The sequence below is a fragment of the Gymnoscopelus microlampas genome (genome assembly GCF_963454915.1).
Source record: "Gymnoscopelus microlampas genome assembly, chromosome: 15".
Lineage (NCBI taxonomy): Eukaryota > Metazoa > Chordata > Actinopteri > Myctophiformes > Myctophidae > Gymnoscopelus > Gymnoscopelus microlampas.
The window spans coordinates 2,524,697-2,544,524 of NC_139952.1; the positions used below are offsets into that span (position 1 = coordinate 2,524,697).

General features: G+C 40.6%; 1 protein-coding gene across 10 annotated transcripts in view; it reads right to left on the reverse strand.

The window, feature by feature from the left end:
• Nucleotides 1-19,828, reverse strand: part of LOC311062090 (NACHT, LRR and PYD domains-containing protein 12-like) — a gene marked incomplete at its 3' end in the record, with an annotated part of 437,600 nt that overhangs the window by 409,491 nt on the left and 8,281 nt on the right. For 4 of the 10 annotated variants that reach the window (XM_084080884.1, XM_084080882.1, XM_084080891.1 and 1 more), the window contains exons 2-8: nt 12,563-12,693; nt 11,234-11,347; nt 10,694-10,804; nt 5,742-5,855; nt 4,512-4,625; nt 3,498-3,733; nt 1,423-3,256 (exon numbers count right to left, since the gene is read on the reverse strand). In XM_084080884.1, the coding sequence (XP_083937010.1) occupies nt 1,423-3,256; nt 3,498-3,733; nt 4,512-4,625; nt 5,742-5,855; nt 10,694-10,804; nt 11,234-11,347; nt 12,563-12,675 (2,636 nt within the window). In that variant the 5' untranslated portion in view covers nt 12,676-12,693. The remainder of the gene's footprint in view (nt 1-1,422; nt 3,257-3,497; nt 3,734-4,511; nt 4,626-5,741; nt 5,856-10,693; nt 10,805-11,233; nt 11,348-12,562; nt 12,694-19,828) is intronic. The other 6 variants (XM_084080885.1, XM_084080886.1, XM_084080888.1 and 3 more) reach the window with 6 other exon arrangements.

Genomic DNA, 19,828 nt, shown 5'->3' on the forward strand with positions numbered 1-19,828 from the left:
CCGAGGCGTTTCGGCTTAGCACCAAGATTGGGCCAATCCTCCACAGTGATGATTTGACAAGCAAACGGCGGATCCACGGCTGGAGGCTCCTTCGGCAGACCCAGTGACACTGAGTCCTGCAGGATAGAGGCCAAGCCTGACGCAGCGGCTACGAAGGTGTCCAAAAAGTCCTCGTCTTCTCGAATTCCACGGAGAAGGGAGACACGGACCTCCAGCTCTTTTATTCTCTGCTCCTGACGGAGACAGCTTTCGCAGTCCGGAGAAAAGGTGAGTGAGGGCATGGTAGCCCCAAAAGCTAGACCCGGTGATCCACTGGTTCCCTCCTGCAGTTGAGAGGCAGCGGCGGTGCCCGCACTTTGTTTGTAGCTGATCACGGGCGATCAAAGCGACCGATCATCAAAATATTCCACTGTATGTGTAGAAGATAGATAAGACAACAGTGTCCCCCAAAAAATAGGAATTTAAAACACATTAAAAGTATCTAAAATAGGGTTTTTACGGAGACCTTCGACGGAGTCTTTACAAACGCTGACATAAGTGACGCATGCGCAGACCAACACGACATAATAATAATAAGGGTTTAGGGTTTTATGCCCCTTTAACAGAGTAAAGAAGCTCAACTGGTGAACTGCGGCAGTTGCAATACAATGATTGAATCTGGTTCTTGGACAAACATAAGTTTTTAATAAGTTATCCATGGATATATAGCTGTACTACAGCATTGGTAATGGCAATTTTATTCAGCCGTCAGGTCCAATATTTTGGAACCAAAATATATCTTCAAAAATATTGCCAGGAAATGTGTTTCCACATTCCACACGTTCACCTTCATGCTACCAACGATGCAAAGCATTGTAAGCTTGTAGACCTTTTCTTTGTGATGCCTTTGAACTTGTACTACAGATTGCTTTCACCACGGTGAAGCAGGTTTAATGTTGGGTATTTCGTTTGTCTTTTATGGTGTTAAAAGGGGCGTGGAACAATGCAGATGATGAACGCACATTTGATTTGGTGGAATTCATCATCTGATACACCTGAGACGCACGAGCACAAAGGCTTTACACAGCCTTTCATGAATCAGACGTGGCTCTTTATTTACAAACAAACCTACACTAAAGAATATAACAGAAATGTTAAGAGCTGTGTGAATGAGGCCCATTGAAAATAAGAAGGATCTTGTCCTTTTTATTTGAACGTTTCACTACTGATAGGATGGCAATGTCAGGGGGTTCAAACCACTGGTCTGGTGGGGGTAACCAGCAGGGCTTTTAGACTCTTAGTTTAGTTTTTATGTATTTATTTGGACATACACACAATACCACCAGTCACTATTTGAGACACACAGTATTATTGGAACTTCTATGTCAACCTTTCTAATGTCAGCTTTGACTCTAGGATGTTTCTATTCACTTGACTACTAACCGAGCCTTTCTGCAGTTCCTCACAGCTGGGATCAGTCTCCTTCGCCCCCCCTCTGATGTGTTGTATTTGTCCAGGTCCAACTCTTCCAAAACCTCCTCTGACATCAGCAGCATGACGGCCAGAGCTGAACACTGGCTCTCAGACAGTTTCTCCTTTGATCCGTTAAGGTATTGTTGGATCTCCTGATGTAATGAGTGGTCGTTCATCTCCATCAAACAGTGGAAGATGTTAATACATCTGTCAGGAGAGATATCATGAGTGTTTATCATGCTCTTTAGGTTGTTGATGGCTTTCTGGATGTTCAATGGACTGTTCTCTGTCTGACCCAGCAGGCCTCCTAACAGAATCTGGTTGGACTTCAGTGAGAGGCCATGAAGAAACCGAACAAGTAAGTCCAGGTGGCCATTTTTACTCTTCAGGGCTTTTTCCGTAGCGGCTTTCAGGAATCCGGAGAGGTAGAGGGAGGGGCAGAGGGAGAGGGAGAGGGAGAGGGAGAGGGAGTAATAATCATGTTTCAGGAATGTCTCCAGTACCTTCATGTTCTTCTTTGAGAAACAATGGAGCAGGTAGACTGCAGCTAGAAACTCCTGGATGCTCAGATGAACAAAGCTGTAGACCGTTTTCTGGAAGAGCACACCCTCTCTTTTGAAGATCTCTGTGCACACTCCTGAGTACAGTGAGGCATCTTTCACATCAAGACCACACTCTTCTAGGTCTTCTTGGTAGAACAGGATGCTACCTTTCTCCAGATGTTCAAATGCCAGCCTGCCCAGCTTCAGGAGAACTTCCCTGTCAGTCTCCATGAGCTGCTGTTGATTCACCTCATGTGTCTCATCATACTTCTTCTTCTTCCTCTTTGTCTGAACCAACAGGAAGTGGCAGCACATCTCAGTCAGGGTCTTGGGCAGCTGTCCTGTCACATCTGTCCTCAACATGTCCAGCAGAACGGTAGCAATGATCCAACATAATAGTGGGATGTGACACAGGATGTGGAGGCTCCTTGATGTCTTCATGTGTGAGATGACTGTGCTGGCCCTTTTCTCATCACTGAATCTGTTCCTAAAGTACTTCTCCTTCTGTGGGTCTGTGAACCCTCGCACTTCTGTCACCATGTCAACACATGCAGGAGGGATCTGATTGGCTGCTGCAGGTCTGGTGGTTATCCAGAGGAGAGCTGAGGGGATCAGATTCCCCTCGATGAGGTTTGTTAACAGAGCATCCACTGATGATGTCACTGTGACATCAGAAACAATGTCATTGTTTTTTTGTTTTTTTTGTTTGTTTTTTTGGAACATTGGAAATCTGCTTTCATCCAGACCATCAAAGATGAATCCAACTTTCCAGACAGCGAGCTGCTCTGCTGTGACCATCTTTAATGTTGGGTGGAATTCATGGATCAGCGTGAGAGGACTGTACTGCTCATCTCTGACCAAGTTCAGCTCTCGGAATGAAAAGGGAACCAGGAGATTTATATCTTGATTTTCCAAACCCTTTGCCCAGTCCAGAGTGAACTTACGCACAGAGAATGTTTTTCCAATGCCAGCGATGCCCTTGGTCAGAACTCTTCTGATGGGTGTCTCCCTGCCAGGGAGGGGTTTAAAGATGTCACAGCAGTAGATTGGTGTGTCATAGAAGGTCTTCATGTTGGAAGCTGTCTCAAGCTGTATCACCTCATGTTGGCTATTAACCCCTTCACTCTCTCCCTCTGTGATGTAGAGCTCTGTGTAGGTGCTGGTGAGGGAGGTTCCTGTCTCTTCTGTCATGTGGTCTTTCACATCATCAAGACTGTTCAAACTGATCTTATAATCATTCAAATCAACCAGCAAGGTAACATCTGAAATGAGAAAAAGAAAACATGTTTTAAACATTCAGCACACAATTTGTTAAGAAAAAACGTAAGAACACAAGATCAGTTGTTTTTGTCCAGAGTTGATAGTTGTTTAGCTTCATTATTTGCACTTGGATATTGATACAGAAACGACATTGAAAATTTAGTCTAAATATGATTTCTGCAGTTTAAGCATTCAATGTATTAACATGCACATTTAATTAGTGCAAATTCTGTCCAGTCCTACTTTGTCCAGGTGTGGTTTGACTGCGTGTCTTCAGTCCAGGTGTGGTTCTGGATCTCTTTCCACACTGGGGACAGCCATAGTGTCCTGTTGGAGCAGACTGGTCCCAGTATGAGGTGATGCACTGTCTGCAGAACCAGTGTCCACAGCTGGTAGAGACTGGATCTGTCAGAACCTCCTCACACACTGAACACCTGGTCGCCTGCTCTGTCACAACACAACCACTCCTCTTCCTCTCTCTGTGGAGATTAAGACAATGTATTACTACATAATAGTCTTTAATATCTACATATAATATAATATGACATATAATATCATTGATATGTTCACACTGCATTGTGTTGATGTACAATGATAATCTCCACTTCATGGAACTATATGGTATACTCATAAATCTTTCATTCATAAATTATAAAGATATAAATTGTGCATTTGTTTATTTTTTTTTCTGATCCTCACTGGCAGATGAGCCAGTAGGATACAACAGCAGTGAAGAAAATAACTGGCTACTCTGGGGAAAAAAAGTATCCAATTGTGTTAATTATCTTTGCAGTTTAAACTCTAACTAGATGTGATGGTAGTTTTTGCTTTAATAAACAACTACTATTGGGAGTGGTGGGTTCTCCTATATATTCTTGACTTGGCACCAGTTCAAATCCTAGCTGCTGTATTGTCAACAAGATGGAGACATGAGAGTGATTTCTGACACAAGCAGAAGAGACTGTTACCCCAACAAGATGACATAAAAGTACGGACAAATATGTCACACAACTTTTTTAAAGGGCAAAGGTGACAGGGTCTTTGTAGTGCAGATCCTTGATTAGCTTTTAAACATTTATTTGACACAAATACCTGCCTATCTATCAAATTACTGAAGGGTTTCATATCCACAGTTTTTTCCTTCTGTTTATTAGTACAACCAAAGAAAAAATGTTTATATACAGTATTTAATTATTTCTTTGTGGATTCATTATTTTTGTCTTTCCAGTTAAAGTTCCCAGAGGTCAGTGATCTTACTTTGTGTTTGAAGGTCCAGGTTCATTACTGAAGTTCAAAGGGAAATCCTTTGACCGGTCACTCTTCATAGACACACAGCTGGGTGTTGGAGACTCTGGTCTGTGGTGAAGACTTCTGGAATCATAAAAATGTTTATGAAATTATCATTTGAGTTAAATACAGTTTACTGCTCAGATATTACTAGTACTATTCATAGTGTGGCTGCAGAACAGGGTCTTCTGTACAGTATGTCTGTCCACTCAAAAGTAGACCAATCACAGCTCATGATTTTTCTGCATATGCCACTGGACTGTGAACCTCTCCAATTAGTTTCTGAGAGAAACATACTTGAATGGGACCTGTCACCCCTTTCCATTCATGTTAATGGGACATTTTTATTCACTAATACATGTATATCAATTAAACTATGTAACATATCGTTTAACAAAATGCAAAGACACCATTACCGAAGAAGCCGGATTTGACATGCCGGCAAAACTCTGGGAGGAGTAGTGCGGCAAAGTTTTAGAGTTGCTTTCTATATAAAGAGGGAAACAAAACGAGTGTTGTTGCCTTTAGGCGACAACACTAACTATATGTAATATGTTCAATGAGACCTGGCTGAACCAGACTGGTAACAAGGAGCTAATTGAGGCATCACCTGCTGAAAGACCTGTTAGGGTTCAGATAAATGTGGTTCTGTTGTATCTGATTGGTTTAACACCAGTTCAATTCCTATCATCTGTCTTGTCAACACGTTGGAGACATGAGAGTGACAGGCAGGAGAGGCCATTACAGTCACCTCAACAAGATGACATAAAAGCATTGATATTGATAAATAAAAACTATATATATATATATATATATATATTTAACCCATTTTGGGCGGGAACCCCTATTACCTTTCAGGACGGGAATGTACAGTATATAGCAACATACATTTGTTGTAATTTTTGAATACATATTTGAAGTGTTTCAGAAAACTTAGGTCAGGATTTAGAAGGTGTTTTTAGAACCGGCCTCGGGTTTAAATGGGTTAAGACCAAAAGTCAGAACAGCATCAAAACATATTTCTTAAAGACACTATATCAAATCACTGACTGTTTCATCTCCAATTCTTTGTTTATATAGTATGTTTCTGTATGTTCATTAGTAAAACAGAGCATAACATTTTACAGTTTAACTTGTTTTTTATACAGATTTATTATTTGTTTCTTTCCAGTTAAAGTTCACAGAGGTCAGTGATCTTACTTTGTGTTTGAAGGTCCAGGTTCATTACTGAAGTTCAAAGGGGAAGCCTTAGACCAGTCACTATTCATAGACACACAGCTGGGTGTTGGAGACTCTGGTCTGTGGTGAAGACTTCTGGAATCACACAATGTTCATGACATTATCATTTGAGTTGAAATACAGTCTGCTGCTCAGATATGACCAGTAATAATTTACAGTGTGGCTTTAGAACAGGGTTTTCTGTATGTCTGTCCCCTTAAAAGTAGACCAATCACAGCTCATGATGCTACACGTATGACATGATGAAAGAGAACCACCTCAGACCCTGAAAGCCTTAAACACCTGCTGAAGAGCATGAACGTTGGATCATAGTTGATAATATATGCATTTGTCTTTTTTAAACACATCTCTCAGTTCCACCAACAGGGCCTCATTCACCAATATTCGTCCTAAGTTTCTTCTTAACTCATTGACTGCCAGAGTTAAAACATCGTCTATGATGCCATTGCCAGCGATTCAGAGCGTTTTCACTAACCTTTGAAAAATAGAATATTATTCTTCACAACGATCCACCCGCTGATCGCTTTAAAAGACGTAGGGGGTTCTTTAAAAGACATAGAGGGGTCTTTAAACGTAGAAAAGACGTAGGAGTCTTTAAAAGACATAGGGGGCATAGAGGGGTCTTTAAACGTAGACGTAGGAGGGTAGGAGGGTCTTTAAAAGACGTAGGAATCTTTAAAAAACGTAGGGGGGTCTTTAAAAGACGTATGAGTCTTTAAAAGACGTAGGGGGGTCTTTAAAAGACGTAGGAGGGTCTCATAGACGTAGGGGGGTCTCATAGACGTAGTAGAGTCTCATAGACATAGGGGGGTCTCATACGTAGGAGGGTCTCATAGACGTAGGGGGGTCTCATACACGTAGTAGAGTCTCATAGACATAGGGGGGTCTCATACGTATGAGGGTCTCATAGACGTAGGGGGGTCTCATAGACGTACGGGGGTCTCATAGACGTAGTAGAGTCTCATAGAATCGGAGAAAAACATTTGTACCGCAATAATCCAATTCATAGTGGCAGTTGAATGCATCTTGTTTTTGCCAAAAAGCAACAGAAAGCAGAGAAAAATAGATTTTTATAGATCCTATAATACTAATCTAAACCAGCTCCATTTTGTTGTGATCACGTGATCTTCAGCTGTTCATCATCATCATCATGATTCACAGGGAACAGCGCCCTCTAGCATAAACCATTGAAAACACCACACACTCGTCAACTGGTCATTGGTGGTGTGAGCCTAGGGCCAACAGTGGCATTCAATGAGTTAAGATTCTTCATAAGAAAAATCCTGAGAGAAGTCTAGTCAGATTCCGGACATGTTCTTAGAGAGCATAATGTTCATAATGGTGTTCTTATAATGATGAATCCATATCCTCTTATAACATCCTAATTAGCATAGGTGTCCCACCAATCACCATAAAAGGGCATGACTGCATGGCCTGCACACAGACATGAAGTTGAGAGAATGAAGTCCAGAATGCCTCAACTAAAGTCTAAAGACGGTGGAACACCACACTACAAACATAATAAATAAACACATACTTCTGTTTTCTTCAATTCATTCTACAATTGTACAATATAGGATTTATTTAATGATATTTTTAGCGGTGCCAACCGCTCTACACTTGACTTTGTCCGTATGTCCGTCCGTCCGTATCAGCACGGGATGAGCACGGCAAAGAAGTAACACATACAAACACACACACACACACACACACACACACACACACACACACACACACACACACACACACACACACACACACACACACACACACACACACACACACACACGGACTTGGAGATTGCCTATGCCATCTCTCCTCTCATTGGCCACACATGCCACTGCATATTAAAGAGGGGTCCAGGGACCCCCAGCGTATGTTATGTCCGTCCGCCCGTTTAAGCACGGGATGAGCACGGGATTTTAAACAGCTATAACTCCAGTTTGCAGCATGCCACCAACTCCAAATATGGTATGTGGACTTAGACCACCAATAGGGATGAGCATGAATTGCTGAAGTTATCAACGAGGGGTCCAGGGACCCCCAGCGTATGTTATGTCCGTCCGCCCGTTTAAGCACGGGATGAGCACGGGATTTTAAACAGCTATAACTCCAGTTTGCAGCATGCCACCAAGTCCAAATTTGGTATGTGGACTTAGACCACCAATAGGGACGAGCATGAATTACTGAAGTTATCAAAGAGGGGTCCAGGGACCCCCAGCGTATGTTATGTCCGTCCGCCCGTTTAAGCACGGGATGAGCGCAGGATGTAAGTGGACTCAGACCACCAATAGGGACGAACTGAAATGAGTTAAGCCCCGCCCCAAAGGCACCGCTTCCTTCACACAGGGTGTGATTTTTTATCATATCTTTAGAGCAGTGGTTCTCAAAGTATGGTCTGGGGACCCCCATGGGCTATTGAGAGAGTTCCAGGGGGTCTACAGCAAAACAAGGAACAGTTTAACCACTTTAACCTTATTTTATACTTTGTTTGGGATAGCTGATCTACAAGATCACAATGCATCCAATCACTGCCCGTTTTGAGCTTGAAGATCGGCTATTTTCAAAACATTTAGTTAAATCTATATATTTTTTGAAAAATGCAAAAATCTTCTGTTACGCAAGTCCCTCTGAGAAAATATTTTAGATGTGGGTCTGCAGCCAAATGCATGTCAATGTGGGGGTCCTACCGTCCTTGACATGGAAATGTTTGAGAACAACTGTCATTGTCATTATTTTGAGTTTGTGTCAATAAAGATAGTCAGTGACGTGTACGGAAGCGCTTCTTAGACCTACAGTATATAGACTATAGGTCTGTTTGTGGCGGTGAGTGATGCAATACTTAACCTATGCTTTATGTAGCCTAATTCCAGCTCACAGCTACAGCGATCACGCTGTTTCATGAGTTTTCTCTTAGTTACCATTCCCAAAGGAGCTCACTTTCCCTCCTCATATCTATGCCATATAGAGTTATAATATATCAGATCTATGTTCTTCAATGAGATATGTGTCTGGACACATGGAGACAAACACTGGCTGCAGACAGCAGGCATAAACGTAACTTTGAAAAGTTAATCTATGTCAGGAAACATTGTTTACTCTGTCGCTACCAGATTTATTTTTTTTAAGTAAAAGTTAATGAACTGTTGGTATATAACAACATGGATTGCCACTGGCTAGGTTTCTGGGAATATGTTCCTCTTAGACACACGTTCTGAGTTGTAGGTCTATATTAAATTAATTGTTCTGTCTCTAAGACGAATGTGGGATTGAAATGTTGTGTAAACAAAGCTAATCGATATTTAATATTTAATGTAATGGTATCCCCGATGTGTGGGAGAGAAGTTGTTAGAACGTGTGGAGCCCCCAAAGGAAGACAATGACCAATGAAATCGCAGGGAAAAAAGGGTCAATTTGATCTCTAGTCTGCATGTGTCACATGAGTGTTAAGCACCACTGTAGATCATGTATGCATACATATTGCTATTTCCATTTAGACAAATGAAACAGACATCATCACACTTTGTTTCTGTACCATGTGACGTAACAACTGAACACCACATTGCTATTGGTGAGGTTTTCGCTCAGAAACGACACACACGACAATTTAAATGAACGCAAACAGACTGACTTGTGTGTATTCCTACTGTACGTATGCAGACCTCACCAGAGTTAAATGATTAATTGAAAAATGCAGTGGATGGATGGATGGATGGATGGATGGCAGACAGACAGACAGACAGACAGACAGACAGACAGACAGACAGACAGACAGACAGACAGACAGACAGACAGACATAGCCTGGGACCAGACAAATCTGCGAGTGCAAAATAAAATTGCACTATGCGATTTGGGTCTGGCATCGCTCCATAGAGAATCCATTTCCTGTTCCAGAAGATGTGTGTAACCAATCAGGGCCCAGTATTCGAATATGGGCGACTGTAATTGGTAGTTGGTCGTAGGTCTAACCAATTGCGACGAGGGCCATTGTTTTGATCCCGCCCCTTGGGAAACAAAACGTCCTCATGGAAGCACCAGACTCATATCCACACAGTGATATAGTCTAGCTACGCCAGGCTAAGACAGACAGACAGATCAACCGACAAGCAGACAGACAGACAGATTTGTACGACTTCCTTCACAAACTGAAGTAGTGACTTAATCTATAGGTAAACATTGGACAGGGAGGACACACTGTTATTAGAATCTATGGGCCCTATTTTAACTATGTAACGTATACTGTAGCTCCATGTCACATGACTTAACTTACTCTGTGGGGGTGTGTCCAGAGCTATGGTCCTATCTCTGTGGGGGTGTGTCCAGAGCTATGGTCCTATCTAGAGGACTCTAAAGGGCCTGTAATGCCAGTCAGTCACAACACCTACCGTCATGAGTGTGTTTTGGGCGTTGCATTAATAAAAAACAATCAGAGTATCTGGTTCCATCACCTTAAAGAAATAGGCTGTGCCTGCATGGTGAGGTGCGTTCCCTATTGTCTGAGATCAGAATGTTTTCTACAGCAAATTGAAATGAACTTTTCTACTTGGTAGCACCGGTGCTACCACTTTAAACATGTAGCAGCACCATAACATTTTCAGGAGCAACCATCAACTTTTTTATTAATATTGATGAAACAACTAATCTAACAGTGTGGTTTATAAGTAAATTAAAATGTATAGGAGGATTGACCTACTTTGTATATGGAGTTAAATTGATAGCACATGCACACAAGTAGTCAGTCTGTATAGTGCAGCTTCACCACTGAACACCCAATTAATTCCCAAACTGCACATATACTGTTAGGGATGCTACACCATTATGAAATGATGTCTTGTGCTTTAGTAATTAGCATGTACTTAGCATGATATCATGTTGTCATAGTGTTGTGTATTCTATAGAAGGATTCACATACTTTGTGTGTGGAGGTCCAGGTTCATTACTGAAGTCAGGAGCCCATCCTTTAGACCGGTCACTCTTCATAGACATATAGCTGGGTGTTGGAGACTCTGGTCTGTGGTGAAGACTTATACAAATATTGTTACAATTATCACATGAATTAAAAAAGACCATGTGTTGAAAACTGTTCATTGTTATGTCCCATTATACAAGTGTAAGAGAGTAAAATCTTTAAGTTTACCCTCACAACATGAAAAAAGAACAACTAGCAATGAAACAATAGATAGATACATTTAAAATAGTTTATTACATAGATAGGACATCATGCACACAAACAGCCAGTCTGTATAGTTCAGCTTCACCACTGAAAACTACATTGTCAAATTGTACTTCATTCACAAACTGCACACTTAGTAACTTATGATCTATAGATAAAGACTAGGCAGGGAGGCCATGCTGTTATTATATTTAGCTTTCAGCAAGTGAAACATGAAACTTAGCATGAGATTGTGTTGACATATAATGTTATTTATATTCTATAGAAGGATTCACATACTTTTTGTCTGGAGGTCCAGGTTCATTACTGAAGTTAGGAACCCATCCTTTAGACCGGTCACTCTTCATAGACACACAGCTGGGTGTTGGAGACTCTGGTCTGTGGTGAAGACTTCTGGAATCACACACATATTTTTTACAATTATCACATGGATAGTAAGACCATGTGTTCAAAATTATTTATTGTTATGTCCTATTATACAAGTATATTCAATAATTAGATTAGATAGATAGATAGATAGATAGATAGATAGATAGATAGATAGATAGATAGATAGATAGATCAACCGACAAGCAGACAGACAGACAGACAGACAGACAGACAGACAGACAGACAGACAGACAGACAGACAGACAGACAGACAGACAGACAGACAGACAGACAGACAGACAGACAGACACACACACACACACACACACACACACACACACACACACACACACACACACACACACACACACACACACACACACACACACACACACACACACACACACACACACACACACACACACAGACAGATATATTTGTACGACTTTGTTCACAAAGTGAACATATAGTAACTTATAATCTATAGATAAACATTGGACAGGGAGGACACACTGTTATTAGACTCTATGGGCCCTATTTTAACTATGTAACTTATAGCTCCATGTCACATGACTTAACTTACTCTGTGGGGTTGTGTCCAGAGCTATGGTCCTATCTAGAGGACTCTAAAGGGCCTGTAGTGCCAGTCAGTCACAACACCTACTGTCATGGGTGTGTTTTGGGCGTTGCATTAATAAAAAACAATCAGAGTATCTGGTTCCATCACCTTAAATAAACAGGTTGTGTCTGCATGGTGTGAGGTGCGTTCCCTATTGTCTGAGATCATAATGTTTTCTACAGCAAATTGAAATGAACCTTTCTACTTTAAAAATGTAGCAGAACCATAAAATGTTCAGGAGCATGGACTTTTTATTATTATTAAAGGGATAGTTCACCCCCAAAATGATTTTTTTCCCCTTTCTATTAGTCACCCCATGGACACTTGAATCCATGGATCATTTTTTGTTTTGTCTCATTTCTAAGCCAATAATTTGATGACCGGCAGCGGTTCCGGTAGGAGACACAAAGAGTCGCCTTTGTGTCTCCTACCGGAACCGCTGCCTAACGGTCCGCTGGTCATCAAATTATTGGCTTAGGAATGAGAAAAAATGACAAACTAAAAAATATCCATGAATTCAAGTCTCCATGGGGTGACTAATAGATAGACAAAAAGTATTTTTTTGGGGTGAAAAAGTACATTTTATAAGTAAATTAAAATGTATAGGAGGATTGACCTACTTTGTATCTGGAGGTCCAGGTTCATCACTCTTCATAGACACAGATGGAGGCTCTGGTCTGTGGATGAGCTGTTTGTCAGTTCCCTCCTCCTCTCTCTCCTCACAATGACTCATCTTTGGTCTTTATTAAACCTGTCAAGATTACAGTCAAAATAGACCAGAAAACAGTAAATGTTTGCTGCATATACACAATGCGCACACGCACGCACACACACACACACACACACACACACACACACACACACACACACACACACACACATATATAAATCTAATACTTGTTTGTGATAACATGCAAATCACACCGATGTGAGGTGGATCAAAAATAAATGAACAAAGCTTTTTAAAAAAATATCAGATTAAATCCCTTATAAACATGGATTATTAGAAGAACTGGATGAGGCGTGGGAAATGGCAGCCTATTCATTTCAATGAAATGTGCTTGCCTTCATATTGTAGATCTATTTTCCTTTCAATGTGCATCGGATTGATACATTTATCTTTATATTGTGCTACAGTCTCACAAAAGCCAGACTGAAACAGTAAAAGGGCAGAGAATCATGTCATTAACTTATATCAATACAAAGGCAGGTGATAAAGTCACTGAATATAAACTATAGTGAATGCAGGAAGCTTTGCTCTTGTTCTATGTATCCTAAAGATGGAGATAACAGCAGTACTGGTGCTTCAGAGCCCAGTGCACAGAGCTACAGGCAGCTACAGAGAAAACTGTATGCAGTAAAAACTCATTGTTATAAGATCCATTTATTTGCATATTCCATATATAAGATTTCCTTATTAACCCATTAAGACCGGGAACGCATCTCTTTCATTTTAGATTTCTTTGGCTATTCAAAAATTGCAGCTATGAGCTTGTAGATCTGCTTTTTTTTTAAATATTGGAACATTTGTGCAAATCTTTGAATATATATACATTTTAAGTAAAATCTTTGCTTTTGCATGAGAGTCCCTGGGACAAAATATTTTGAGATAGGGGTTCGTGGCCAAATAGGCTATATATCATTGTGGGGTCTTTGACATGAAGAAGTTTAAGAACCACTGATATTATAGCAACATAAGTTGAAAAAAAGAAAAACTGTTACGATTTAGACATTTGTAGAATCCCCTAGAAGAAAAGATTTGAGTTAAAAATGTACTTTACTTTAAAAAACATATATTCAAAGATTTGCACACATTTTCACAGTTTTAAAATAAAATAGCAGATCTACAAGCTCATAGCGTGGCACTCGGTACCGCATATGAGCTTGTATATCTGCTATTTTTGAATAGCCAGAGTATATAATAATGGTTAAAGTGGTTAAAATCTAAAATGACAGATCACTTTCCCGGTCTTAATGGGTTAAGCAGTAAATTGTATTGATTATTATTAACAGCCTCTGTGGGTTCAGAGAAAATTAATGGAGGCTGAACATCCTAAATCTAGAGGTTTAGTCTAATGGTCTTCCAATTGATTTGTAAAGTATTCAATATGTTGCCTTTTATAGACAGCCTTACAGAAACACAGTAAATAAATAGTACAAATACAGTAAAATACCAGTTGCAGAGTTATAATGACGATCCATAGTTTGTTGCATTCAGGGATCAACATTATAAATGGCCTAAAGCCCTGGAAGTCCTATTTAAACCCTCTGGGCCAACAGAATGTTCAGTATCTTGCTTGGGCCAGGCACCAAAAAAAAACATAACACAGATGTTGGTGCTTCATTTGAATGCTATTCACATAACTGAGCTGTCAGTTTGCCCCCGGTGTTCCAACATGGACATTACAGCCAACAGAAGCATGACTGTCAACAACACTACTGCTCTGACAGCAGCATACAGGCTACCGTTAGCTTGTTAGCTTAAACACGGGTGCATTTCGCCTTTCCGACATGTCGCCTTTCCGACGTTAACGAACCCTATACCTAACCCTAACCGCACGCGGAAACCACTAGTCGGAGTGGCGAGATGTCGGAATGGAAGGAGCACCCCGTTAAACACTGTTCAACAACACTACTGCTCTGACAGCAGCATGCAGACTACAGTTAGAATGTTAGCTTAAACACTGTTCAACAACACTACTGCTCTGACAGCAGCATGCAGACTACTGTTAGCATGTTAGCTTAAACATGGGTGCATTTCGCCTTTCCGACATGTCGCCTTTCCGACGTTAACGAACCCTATACCTAACCCTAACCGCACGCGGAAACCACTAGTCGGAGTGGCGAGATGTCGGAATGGAAGGAGCACCCCGTTAAACACTGTTCAACAACACTACTGCTCTGACAGCAGCATGCAGACTACTGTTAGAATGTTAGCTTAAACACTGTTCAACAACACTACTGCTCTGACAGCAGCATGCAGACTACTGTTAGCATGTTAGCTTAAACACTGTTCAACAACACTACTGCTCTGACTGCAGCATGTAGACTACTGTTAGCATGTTAGCTTAAACACTGTTCGACAGCAGCATACAGGCTACCGTTAGCGTGTTAGCTTAAACACTGTTCAACAACACTACTGCTCTGACTGCAGCATGTAGACTACTGTTAGCATGTTAGCTTAAACACTGTTCGACAGCAGCATACAGGCTACCGTTAGCGTGTTAGCTTAAACACTGTTCAACAACACTACTGCTCTGACAGCAGCATACAGGCTACCATTAGCTTGTTAGCTTAAAAACTGTTCAACAACACTACTGCTCTGACCGCAGCATGCAGGCTACTGTTAGCTTGTTAGCTTAAACACTGTTCAACAACACTACTGCTCTGACAGCAGCATACAGGCTACCATTAGCTTGTTAGCTTAAACACTGTTCAACAACACTACTGCTCTGACTGCAGCATGTAGACTACTGTTAGCATGTTAGCTTAAATACTGTTCGACAACAGCATACAGGCTACCGTTAGCGTGTTAGCTTAAACACTGTTCAACAACACTACTGTCCTGACAGCAGCATGCAGGCTACCGTTAACTTGTTAGCTTAAACACTGTTCAACAACACTACTGCTCTGACAGCAGCATGTAGGCTACCGTTAGCTTGTTAGCTTAAACACTGTTCAACAACACTACTGCTCTGACAGCAGTATGCAGGCTACTGTTAGCTTGTTAGCTTAAAACTGTTCAAAAACACTACTGCTCTGACAGCAGCATGCAGGCTACCGTTAGCTTGTTAGCTTAAACACTGTTCAACAACACTACTGCTCTGACGGCAGCATGCAGGATACCATTAGCTTGTTAGCTTAAACACTGTTCAACAACACTACTGCTCTGACAGCAGCATACAGGTTACCATCAGCTTGTTAGCTTAAACACTGTTCAACAACACTACTGCTCTGACAGCAGCATGCAGACAACTGTTAGCATGTTAGCTTAAACACCCCCCCCCCCCCCCCCCCGCCCCCGCAGAAGCAAAGATTTGATTTAAAAATGTTTGCTTTAAAATATAATATATAATTCAAAGATTTGCACAAATGTTCATATTTTTTCTAAAATAGCAGATCTACAGGCTCATATGAGCTATGAGCTTGTAGATCTGCTTTTTATGAAAAATCGTGACATACACGCATCGGATTGATACATTTATCTTTATATTGTGCTACAGTCTCACAAAAGCCAGACTGAAACAGTAAAAGGGCAGAGAATCATGTCATTAGCTTATATCAATACAAAGGCAAGTGATAAAGTCACTGAATATAAACTATAGTGAATGCAGGAAGCTTTGCTCTTGTTCTATGTTTCCTAAAGATGGAGATAACAGTACTGGTGCTTCAGAGCCCAGTGCACAGAGCTACTGGCAGCTACAGAGAAAACTGTCTGCAGTAAAAACTCATTGTTATAAGATCCATTTATTTGCAGATTCCCCAGATTTCATTATTAACCCATTAAGACCGGGAACGCATTTCTGTCATTTTAGATTTCTTTGGCTATTCAAAAAATAGCAGATATACAAGCTCATAGCGTGGCACCAAGTGCCGCGCTATGAGCTTGTAGATCTGCTATTATCATTTTTTTTTAAATATTGGCACATGTGTGCACATTTTTGAATATATATACATTTTTAACTCAAATCTTTGCTTTTGCATGGGGGTCCCTGGGACATAATATTTTGAGATAGGGGTTCACGGCCAAATAGTCTACATATTTTTGTGGGGTCCTTGACTTGAAGAAGTTTGAGAACCACTGATATTAGCAACATAAGTTGAAAAAAAGAAAAACTGTTGGGATATAGACATTTGTAGAATCCTCCAGAAACAAAGATTTGAGTTAAAAATGTTCACTTTAAAAAACATATATATTCAAAGATTTGCACACATTTTCACAGTTTTAAAATAAAATAGCAGATCTACAAGCTCATAGCGCGGCCCTCAGCGCCGCGTTATGAACTTGTAGATCTGCTATTTTTGAATAGCCAGAGTATATAATAATGGTTAAAGTGGTTAAAATGTAAAATGACAGATGGCTTTCCCGGTCTTAATGGGTTAAAGCAGTAAATTGTATTCATTATTATTAACAGCCTCTGTGGGTTCAGAGAAAACTAATGGAGGCGAAACCTCCTAAATCTAGGTGGTTTAGTCAAATGGTCTTCAGATTGATTTGTAAAGTATTCAATATGTTGCCTTTTATAGACAGCCTTACAGAAACACAGTAAATAAATAGTACAAATACAGTAAAATACCAGTTACACATTTATAATGACATTCCGTAGTTTGTTGCATTCAGGGATCAACATTATAAATGGCCCACAGCCCTGGAAGTCCTATTTAAACCCTCTGGGCCGACAGAATGTACAGTATTGCTTGGGCCAGGCACCAAAAAAATCAAATTCCTGATTTGTCAGTTTGCCCCCAGTTTTCCAACATGGACATTACAGCCAGCAGAAACAGTCAACAACACTACTGCTCTGACAGCAGCATGCAGGCTACCGTTAGCTTGTTAGCTTGAACACTGTTCAAACATGTTTATGTTTGTGTGGCTGCATTTCAATTGAAAGGATTCTAACATTGAGGGCCATATTTTGCGCCTCTGCTGTTTGGCCACTCAAAATATAGCGACACAGCATTGGCCATGCCTCCAGGTTTTAACCTGGTACTTAATACGTGCGAAATAGGAACATGTCATATTTAATTAAACATATGGGATACATGGGATATACTTGAAAGCAAAGTCCTACACCGTGTCGACTATGTACATGAAGCTCTATTTCTACTAAGGATGCACCGAATATTCGGAATTGATCTTAACGGCCAATAAATATTACTGAATATTTAGCAGACCTACACAAACAGCACAATCCGATCGGTAAAACACCATTGTAGGGAGAAGTATACATCAGCTTTGTCTCTCTCTGTAACACGTCGTTGAATGGAGGAGTACACACATCAGCCGCTTCTGTCTCAGTTGAGCCCAGCTGACAATATGTTTTGACATAGAATATAAATATATTCCTATCAATATGAGACTATGAGAGTGGGGAAAATGCAAAAATATTAATACTCGGCTGATATTTCACACTGTTATTGAATTGTCTTTTTCTTCTTGTAACTTATCATGACATCACTCATCACTTAGTTGTGTTGTGTATATGGTATAGAGGATTCTCACACTTTACAATTAGTATTTTCTTTTTTTTTTGCTCCTTGAAATCACAAAGAGAGACAGACAGGGGAATGGATGGAGCTAGAGAGACAGACAGACAGACAGACAGACAGACAGACAGACAGACAGACAGACAGACAGACAGAGGGAGAGACATACAGAGACAGACAGACAGACAGACAGACAGAGACAGAGACAGACAGACAGACAGACAGACAGACAGACAGACAGACAGACAGACAGACAGACAGACAGACAGACAGACAGACAGACAGACAGGAACTGAAAGTAAGTAAGTAAGTAAGTACATTTTATTTATACAGCACTTCTCACAGAGATGGTTCACAAGGTGCTTCACATACATAGAGATTAAAAACAAAACAAGGTATTACAATAGGTAGAACAGTAAAAAGCCTGTACAACTAGAAAAAGTGCTCCTCGGAGCATTTTGTTACAAATTTGTTTCGCTAAATTAGACCTGCTGGTGGCGCTATAACAGGCCAATGTTATAAGGGTGGCATTTGTTCCTCAACATAGTGTGAATGTGCGTGCAAAGTTTGACCGCAATCGGACGGTGCATTCATGATTTGCGGAGCCAATAATGCAAACTTTAGATGTCAATCTTAGCCAATCAGTATGGAATATGAAAAATCAAACACATCCGACGTGATCACATGACTATAGAGATCATGTGTACCGATTTGCGTGAAATTTGGATGAAATTGGAAGGAGTAGTATAAAATAATGTGTTTTACATAAGTCGGCCTCCTGGTGGCGCTATAAAAGGCAGATGTGAAAAATGCAGTGCAAAGGTTTTTCCTTGACCTCTAGGGAGTGTGCATACAACGTTTTACACAGATCTGTGCAGTTATAGGTAAAAACACAAATCGGCCTGTTATAGCGCCACCATGAGGCTGATTTTAAAATTTTAAAATGGTAGTTCTTCCTCGGCCTAATGGGAATGAGGGTGCAAAATTTCACGGAAATTGCATGCTGTGTTCATGATTTGAGGCATTTTGTTCAAAACGGAGCACTCCTGCAAACTTTGGAAGACATTTTTAGCCAATCACGATGGAATATGAGAAATCTGAAAGACTCGCTTCGTTTAATGACTATAGAGATACTGTGTACTGATTTGTGTGATTTTTGGACAAAATCTGTAGTAGTACTGTCAAAAAATATGTTTTGCACAAATCGGCCTCCTGGTGGCGCTATAAGAGAAATGAGAAAGAATTGGGGCAGAGGTTCGGAATTGGCATCCAGGGAGTGTGTGTGCACAGTTTCACTGCAATCAAGCCAACGGTGCCGGAGATTAGCTGGTCACAGACGGACGGACGGACGGACGGACGGACGGACGGGGTGGAAAACATACTCTCTCGCCATGCCTTTCGGCCTGGCGGAGACATAATCTCAAGTATACAGCAAATAATGATACAACGTGGACATAAAATCATATTACATTTGCAAAAGCTTGTTCAAATAATAGCTTTTTAAGATTGTTCTTAAAAAAGCAGCAGGACCAACTTCCTCTGTGGTCACATCACATGATTTACAGTAAACTGTTGTGGAGACTCTGAGTGACTCACTGTGATAAAAGTCAGTCATAACTTATTGTTCATTCTTATCACATTATTTTGACAAGGATCTATATGTTCACATATATATCCGC